The 9,780-nt window shown below is 37.9% G+C and overlaps 1 protein-coding gene across 1 annotated transcript; it reads left to right on the forward strand.

The window, feature by feature from the left end:
- The first annotated feature begins 6,621 nt into the window (after nt 1-6,621).
- On the forward strand, nt 6,622-9,206 carry LOC111800232 (uncharacterized). The gene is made up of 5 exons (XM_023683833.2): nt 6,622-7,084; nt 7,176-7,432; nt 7,670-7,804; nt 7,879-8,292; nt 8,391-9,206. Exons 1-5 carry the CDS (start codon nt 6,907-6,909, stop codon nt 8,727-8,729), a joined length of 1,323 nt encoding a protein of 440 aa, XP_023539601.2. The 5' UTR covers nt 6,622-6,906; the 3' UTR covers nt 8,730-9,206.
- Nucleotides 9,207-9,780: the final 574 nt, after the last annotated feature.

Here is a 9,780-nt window from a genome sequence, read left to right on the forward strand (position 1 = left end):
TTTTAAAGATTTTTAGGTAGATTTTCTAAATATCTATTCTCTCTCTATATATATAGCCTTCTTACTCTTCATAATATAATCTTCTCATCAACTATTCAATCACTCACTCTTTTCACTAACAAATTGGTATCAGAGCTATTCTCTCCAGGAATCTGTGAGATCAAAATGGGAGAAGAATCCAATTTTTCAGCTGTTGCACCACCAGTCTTCGATGGAGATAATTATCAAATGTGGGCAGTTCGTATGGAGACTTATCTGGAGGCTTTAGATCTTTGGGAACCAATAGAAGAGGATTACAAGGTCCCTCCGCTTCCAACAAATCCTACATTAGCACAAATCAAAGTAAGAAGGAAAAGAAAACAAGGAAATCAAAGGCAGAAGCTTGCCAATTTGCCGCTGTATCTCAAATGATCTTCATGAGAATAATGTCCCTCAAAACAGCAAAGGAAATTTGGGATTATCTCAAGGTTGAATATGAAGGAGATGAGAGGATTCGTGGAATGAAAGTCCTGAATTTGATTAGGGATTTCGAGTTGCAGAAGATGAAGGAGTCGGAGTTGGTGAAAGAGTACTATGACAGACTTCTCAGCATTGCCAACAAGGTGAGATTGCTTGGTTCTATGTTAAATGATTCCAGGATCGTTGAAAAGCTGCTAGTCACTATTCCAGAAAAGTTTGAAGCCACCATTACTACTCTGGAGAACACCAAAGACTAGTCAAAGATTTCTCTTACAGAGCTCTTGAATGCTTTACAAGCACAAGAGCAAAGGAGGTCTATGAGGCAAGAAGGGGTGATTGAAGGTGCCTTACTTGTTAAGCATCAAGACGCAGCAGGTATAAAAACAACAAAAATTTAAAAAATCAATTGATGTATGGAGATTCATTTGCCAATTATCAAAAGACAAAAGGAGGAGGTTCCAAAAAATCCTATCCACATTGCCGTCATTGTGAGAAGAAAGGTCATCCACCATACAAGTGTTAGAGAAGACCTGACGCCTTCTGCTCCAAATGCAATCAACTTGGACATGAAGTTGTGATCTGCAAAGCCAAAGATCAGGTGAAAGAAGTAGATGCACAGGTAGTTGATCAAGAAGAAGAAGAAGAAGATCAATTGTTTATGGTCACTTCTTCCTCAAGCAAAGAATCAGACGAGAGCTGGTTGATTGACAGTGGGTGCACAAATCATATGACACATGACAAGGAATTTTTTGAGGAATTAAGAGACACTAAAGTCAAGAGAGTGAGGATTGACAATGGTGAACACTTGGAAGTCAAGGGAAAAGGCACGGTAGCTATAACAAGCTATGAAGGTACAAAATTTATTCCAGATGTTTGTACCTAAAATTAATCAAAATCTCTTAAGCGTTGGTCAGTTACTTGATAAAGGTTATAAAATGTTGTTTGAGAATAAGTTGTGCTTGATCAAATATGCTAGTGGCAAAGACTTGTCAATGTCAAAATGAAAGGAAAAAGCTTTGCTCTAAATCCGACGACCTTTATATCTAGAGCTAATGCCACTGAGATTTGGCACAAAAGACTTGGGCACTTTCATCATCAAGGTTTGCTTCAGATGTAGTCAAAGAAGCTGGTAGAAGGACTCGCTAACATTGATGATAACATGTCTCCTTGCCGTACTTGTAATTTTGGGAAGCAACATAGGCAACCCTTTCCTAATCAGGCATGGAGAGCCTCGAAAAAACTGCAGCTGGTTCATACTGATCTTTGTGGTCCTCAGCGAACACCGTCATTAAATGGTAATCTTTATTATATTATTTTTATTGATGATCTAACAAGAATGTGTTGGATATTCTTGCTGAAGCAAAAGTCAAAAGTTGCGGGTGTGTTTTTGAAATTCAAAGCCAGAGTTGAGAATGAAGGTGCATGCTTGATTCAGACTATAAGATTAGATAATGGCAAGGAGTACACTTCAAAAACTTTTAACAGGTTTTGTGAAGAGGCTGGAATTGAACATCAATTGACAGCACCATACACTCCTCAACAGAATGATGTCAATGAAAGGAGGAATAGATTCATAAAGGAGATGACGAGATGCATGCTTCATGAGAAGGATCTTCCAAAACGTTTTTGGGGAAAAGAAGCAAACACTATTGTGTGCTTGCAAAATCGAATTTCAACAAAAGCTGTGAAGTACCTCACACCATTTGAAGTTTGGTATGGTTACAAACCTTCTTTAAAGTTCCTTAGAGGATTTGGGTGTCTTTGCTTCACTTACATTCCACAGGTCAAGCGTGATAAGCTTGACAAAAAGGCAGAAGTTGGCATCTTTATTGGGTATAGCACTATATCCAAAGCTTACAGAGTTTTTCAACCACACACTAGTCGTGTTATTGTGAGCCAAGATGTTCATTTTGCTGGAAATGAGCAATGAAATTGGGAAGAACTAACGAAGGTGAATCAAATTTCTAATGCACCAAACAATTTAATCTTTGGTAGAATGTTAGAAGAGTTTGAAGATGAACGACAAGAAGAGTTTGAAGATGAACGACAAGATGCTTTGGTTGATGATGTACATGTCAGAGGAGGAGCTTTCGGTGATCGAGAAAAACAGAACTAGGGAGTTGGTTGATTGACCTCTAAACAAAAAGATAATTGGAGTAAGATGGGTGTTCAGAAAAAAGCTTGGAGTTCACAACATCTAAACAAGGAGGAGTGTTAAAGATCACGTGTTTGTTTAGATTGCTGTCACTTAGTATCTGATTATATCTCCTTATAGCTAGGAGTTAGATTTAGTTTTGATTTGATTTAGTTTTTGATTTGTTACTAGATTTTCAGTAGGTAGATTTTCTAAATATCATTTTGTATTCCATATATAAATATAGCCTTCTTACTCTTCATAATATAATCTTCTCATCAATAATTCAATCACTCACTCTTTTCACTAACATTCTCTACTACCACATAATTATTTTGCTTTTATTTTGCATGGAATGATTTATGAAGGATTTCATGAAGCAACTTCCTCGTCATCGTCATCGTCATCGCTTCTTATTTTGTAATGCTTAGGTATTTAAAAAAAAGAACGTATTAAAATAATAACATAATTATTTTTTCAATCATTATCTTCGGAAAGGAAAAATGGATGAGTGATCGTTTAGCTTAAACCGAGACGAACCTATTGAAGCTAAGTATTCTAGTTGAATGAGAATCATACACATTATTCTCAAATAAAAAAAAAAACATTCTATTGCTTTAAATTGATTTGTTTAGAGTGTACTGTGAAGGGACACTGATGTTGGTGAGAAAGAAGTGACTTAACCAAGCGAACTTAGTGAAAAGGAATGACAGCTCAACAACTTAGATGGTAAAAAAAATAATAAAAAAGTCACATACAAAGTGAGTCAACTTAGCTATTATAGAAGATAAAATTAAAGAGCTAGAAATGTATGAAGAAACATCACAAAATACGACTTGGCATAAGGTAACAGAGGAAGAATTTATAGCGTTGATAAAATGAAATCTGATAACTAGTGTCAATATTAGAAGGTAACACATCTTTTGCAAGTGGGTTTACAGAATAAAGCACCCCTCAGATGGACTAGACTATGATGAAAAGTTTAGTTTAGTGGTGAAGACCATTATCATACAAGTTCTGCTCGCACTTGCGATAAGTATAGATTGAAAATTATGGCAGACAGATATGAAGAATGTTTTGCTGCACGAAAAAGACAGAGAGATCTGCATGAACCAACCAAAGGGATTTGAAAATAGATTTAGAGTTGTTAGTTGGTATTGATGGTGTTAATATAACACATGCGGAAGCAATTTGGATCTTAGGCACTTTTAGAACATCAATTATTGTAAATAACTAGCATGTTCATAAGTATTAAAACTTAATGAGTTTAAATACTAACCTTTTGTAGTTCAAACTCCTTTTGCCTCACGAACCGGTTTCGAACCACCACTAGTGTCTTCTCCACTATCCTCCGGCCTTAGAACGGGATTGTGGAATCCGGTGAGTGACTAAACTTGGGAGGGATTTTGTATATGTGAAAGAGAGTGTTTGTCTCAAGGTTTTTCATCAAGATGAAGAAGAATCCCTTCCAAGTATCATGATCACTCTATTTAAAGAGTCAAGTTTGCATGTTCATGCAAACTTGAGATCACCAAATTTTGACACTTAAAATTCCACTCAAATGCTTGGGATTATGTGGCAAGCATGCATGTTTGAGTTAACCAAATTTTGACACTCAAAATTCCACTCAAACTTGTGGGGTTTATTTGGCAAGCATGCAAGTTTGGTTAAACCAAATTTTGACACCTCAAAATTCCACTAACATGGATTTTTCCATTAGATGAAAGTCAACATTTTGACTTTCTTCATTTTAATTCAACAATTAATTTGAATAATGAATTTCAAATTAAAGTAACATTAAATGATTAATTAAACTATTTAATTAATATTTAATATTAATTCAAATGCCAATTCCAATCAATTCTGACACATAATTGATTAAGATATTTAAATCTTATTTAAATATCTCAGATTCTCTCTTTTTGTTTAATTCGTAAATAAAACAAAAATGCGGTTAAATATATGTAGCGCATATTCCCTAATTTGAATTCGAACACTTCGAACTCACTCGTCACACTGTTATATGGTTTAGTCCGATATGAGCTAGCAGAGGGACCTAATGGACCTATAGATCATGGGCTCCAACGATCCAAGATTAACCGGTTAAACTCATTAACCTGGTTAACCAACATTCGTTAACTACTATAACACTCCACACTAGCCTGGTAGTTGCACTCCCCTCACTATAGATATATTTATGTCCATTTGATATAACCATGATTAGTAAGTCGATCCTTCACAGGTTGTTCGTAACTAGAGCTGGGTCAATTTACCGTTTTACCTCTAAAGTTACTTCTTGTTCCTTATGTCTCACTGATCCTCTAATGAACAATTGGTTTGTGGTCCAACCAGTAAACCGAATCCCTCTCAGGCCAATGAGAGGGTGGGGCCCCTTGTTCAAGACCTAGAGTCAGTGCTTAAGGGAACTACCTTTCTTCTATCCCTAAAAGTGGGTAGGAGTGAATTCCGTCTTGCACCCCACGTCCCCAGCCATTCACCCAGTCTTACCCCTGAAATGGGAGGCCTGTTGAGTCGGCGAACTAGAGCCACTCTCACCCATGCAAATCTAAGGATAATTCCGAATAAACAGGAGTTCATGGTTAGCTCAGGATTAAAACCGAGTTACCTAGGTTATCGAATGAAAAGAAAACCAGTCTCAACAGTAAACGACTTTATAAAGTGAGAGTCGTTTTCTTCATGGTCCGATCTTATGCAATACTCATTGCATAGGACGCCCCCACTCACATGTCTCCACATGCACAATTTAGTGATCACATTGTTTATATCATATACAAAAGTGGGCCGCATCCATAGTGTCCCCAGAATAAGGTACTCAGCCTTATCCTTACACTATAGATCATTTTGACTATATACTTGAACTTGATCCACTCTTATGTCTCTACATATAGTTCAAGTAATCATACTATAGCCAGAGTGTTCTTAGTTTATTGGATTTAGATTAATGATCGTAAAGTTCACTTTATTCAATAACAATATTTACTGAATAAACATCAATAATAACTTTATTGAAAATAGAATATATCTTTGTTTACAAACTATGAGTTTTAGGACATAAAATCCAACAGGTATATGCAAACTCTGAAGAAGCCTCGTTTGGATGCAGCATGACAAATCCTGCAATATGTCAAAGATACAATCGACTATGGTCTTTTGCAAGTTAGCTGGATATTGTGATGTTGATTATGTAAGATATCACAATACCTGAAGATCAAGCTCGGGTGTGTGTTCAAGCTCAGTTTGGAAACAATTTCTTGGTGTAGCAAAAGACAACCAACAATATCATTATCAACTATACAAAAGTGGAGTAAAGAGCAGCGACTAGAATAACTCAATAAAGTACATGACTTAAACTCTTAATTGAGAATTTGCATTAGAAAATGGACGGTACAATACCACTCCATTGTGGTAACCAATCAGCAATTTGCCTAACAGAAACTTCGAAGTTTCATACTAGAATAAAGTACGTGGAGGTGTATTACCATTTTATTAGAGAGAATCTTGAAGGAAGAATACATACGACCAAATAGCAAACTTGTCGAAGTTTCATGCTAGTCTTGGCTCTCACACTCACGTCTCACACACTCACATCACAATGTTCGTCTTTGTCGCTCGTTGTTTGACTCCTTTTGGCTCTCTCCGTGAATCGTCGTTCGACTTCTCAGTTCTCATCTCACTCTCGTCTCGTCTCTATGTATTGTCGGACGTTAACGTCGCTCGCCTCTGTGTTTCTCGTCGAACATCGTCGCCGACTGTCTCTCCGTTCGACACTCCGTTCCACTTCTACAGGGCTTCTTCGCTTTGTGTTTGTCGTTGAACTTTTCTGCTCGGCACTCAATTGTTTCACAACCCATACTTAACCCAAAAAAAAACAATAAAAAGTTGGATTGAGGAAACTTTTGGGTTGGTTGTGGACCCCAACCACAATAGGAACATCCCTACCACCAAATAGGCTAAAGTATGTTTTGGCCCAATGTGTACTCCAGCGCAAAGCTCCAACTATTACGGCTGAAATGCAATACTATAATATGTTTTGTATTTTTGCAGAGACGATTGCAGGCCGCTCATCCGCTTCCAATCACATGTGAACACTTCAAGCCCCACTCCCTCACAAAAATTTATCCTTTACTTTCAACTATCTTGACTTGCCCAACAACTCCCGCCCAGTCAACGCAAGTCATCCCCTGCTCCTGCTCCGTCGTTATAAACATCCACCACCACCACCAAGGATTCCACCACTCCCTCACTTCCTTGCTCCTCCTCCAACGTTCTTCGACGCCCTTCCTACCAAATTCATGGCCGCTATCGATGAATTTCCGTTTCTTTCTTCATTGCCGGTTGGTTGTGGTTTCCGCCCCACGGAGGAGGAGCTCATTACCCACTACCTGAAGAACAAGATTCTTGGGCAGGAGTTTCTTGTTAGATTTATCAAGGAGATTGATCTGTACAAGTTCGATCCCGAGCAACTCCCAGGTATTCATTTATCAATTTCCCCCCACCCTGATTTTAGCTTTTGAAGATGGAGCACCCCTCTGATTCTTTCCTTTCCCCTGTCCCTGTGCAGACAAATCGTATTTCCCTTCTTCAAATTTTGAGTGGTTTTTCTTCCGGGCCAACACCTCCAACAATAAAAGAACCACGGCTACTGGCGGCTGGAGATCCACCGGTGATCCCCGCCGAATCAAGGCTCGAGAAACCAACGAAGTGATCGCAACTTGTCACATTTATGTGTTCCATCGAGGCAAGGGAGGCAATGCTATAAAGACCAATTGGGTGATACACGAGTATAAGCTTCACACACTTACAGACATCACTTCCCAGGTCTCATTTCTGTTTATATCCATTTCTCATGTATCACTAACTTCTTTTGGCTTCTGGGTTTTTGATCTCGCCTTCCATATGTACTTGCTGATCTATAGTTACTCTATATCCCACACATACATCAATTTTTTTTTTTTTTTTTTGGTTTTATTCCCAATATGATGAGTATGTGTGCGTTTCATATATTTTTCACAATTCACCTTTTTGTTATAACATTGTGCTTCCTATGTTGTGCAGCCATTCATCATTTTTCGATTGAAGAAAAATGCAGAAGAGAGACATGTTTCAATACGTGACCAAGAAGATGGACAGAACAGTACCGTTGCTTCTCACCGGACTAAGAAAGTCAAACGGGGAGGAGAAATCCGGGAGGTAAGAGTGTCCGATATGAACATTCTGAAGAGACCTTCTTAATTCTAGTTTGTTTACAATTTTTTTTAACACAGATAAACAGAGACGAACAATCGATCTGTAAGCCCCTAGGGAGTTGTACCCAACAACCTGTCAATGCTTATGATGATAATGGTGAAGTAAATATGCAACCAATACAGCTTGGAGATGGAGATTCTGCATATGGAAATATGACAGAGTTTATTAACAAGACAGTAATTTGGGATGATATCTTCAATCATGAAGTGACCTCAAATATGTGCGGGTCCCTACGACGTTCCGAACCACAACCAGGTTTAATGGATACCCAACAATCTGAGAGTCAACTTGATTACTTGAGGAATTTCGTCCACGATGATAAAAACTGGGACGAGATGACATCAAACAATCAAGAATGGGAAGGCATGTATTGTCAATTTCAAGGTGGATTTAGTAGCGAGACTAACTCCAATACGGCCTTTGGCTTGCCGGTAAGAAGAATTAACTTGAATTGTTTACTTGGTAAATTCCAGTCCAGATACTTGTGTATCTCATTCATTACTTTATCTGCATAATTCATGTATTGCAGTATAATCACACTATGAAAAGGCTGGAAAGAACCCCCCTCCCTCCAAGGCGTTTGCGGCTCAGTGATGTAAAACATATAGAAATTGGCAATTCACCGCGGCTATCAGGGACAGATTCTAATAATGAGCTGAAAAGTGAAGCGGGCAACAAAGCAACCAAGTGGGCAACCGCTCAACATTGCTTTTCTTCAAAAAATCGGTTCTCCTATATCCTGACTACCAAACGCATTCACCACAACTCCACTCTCCCCTCACTGGTCTATGTTGCTAAAGCGTTGCTAGGCGTCGTGGTGCTTGTAATGTTTGCCCAAGATGTGCTGCTATACCGATACAGGCGCTGAAGAACAATCTTGTGTTAAGCTGTTTCATATCATGTATCTCTCTTCTGTCTAACACAAGGCAGCCTTGTATAACAATAATGGTAATAATACCAATGGGAGTTGGCCATTGTGCAGTGCCCATCTTTAAACTTCATTTCTCAAGAAGCTTTGTGATGACCACAAAAACAAGTACCAATGCATCTGAGCTCACTCTGTGATCAATTCTGAATTTGGTGGAATCCCTAATCTAAACAGTAACCGTCCAAGAAGTCAGAGTGATGTGATGACAAATTATAGGGTTCTTTTTGTTAATAATGAAAATGAGAAAGAAAAGTACAGACATCAAGATGTTTTGATGGCAAGGCGAGCTACTCTAGGTTTTGAATGGGCTATTAGATATTTTCAATCATTCTCCTAGACCGAGAACTGTGGTTAGCAAACTGTTCTTGATCATCATCCAATATCAATACTATGTTATAAGCATCTTCAAATTTTTCACCAAATCTCAAATGTGGCATGCTCAAGATATTCGTATGTTCTGTCACAACATTTTTTTTTTTTTTGGGAAATTCAGTGATGGAATGATTAGATGATGAACAAGCTCTGATGTTAAAGATCTCTCTCCATTATCACTAACAATGATCTTTTGTACAGGCCCCTCATTACAAGAACCTATCAACCTGTTTTCCAATTGCTTCTAATTGACAGTAAACAAGATTTGGGACGTAAATCTACTTGTCAAGATGATGAGATATCCTTGTTCAGGTTATCTCTCAAGCCTCTTTAAAAAAATCAAGAACTTGATGCTTAGAGTAGTCCATGACCATAAACTTTAAATTATTGGAGGGGAACATCGATCTTGGTGTTCTTAAATATCAAAATTTCTTCTTTTGGCGGAATCAATCAAATCCAAATTTAAAATTTTGGACGTGATTTAGCACGTCCTTATTAAACATTTAAGTAGGATTTAAATGCAAGAACTAAGCTATTAGATTTTGGGTATTTTCTTTTGATTTTGGCCAAATTAGAGAGTTGCACTCAACCATTTTAGCTTAAACCAATTAATACACTG

Source organism: Cucurbita pepo, chromosome 8, assembly GCF_057944985.1.
Source record: "Cucurbita pepo subsp. pepo isolate OVF chromosome 8, ASM5794498v1, whole genome shotgun sequence".
Taxonomy (NCBI): domain Eukaryota; kingdom Viridiplantae; phylum Streptophyta; class Magnoliopsida; order Cucurbitales; family Cucurbitaceae; genus Cucurbita; species Cucurbita pepo.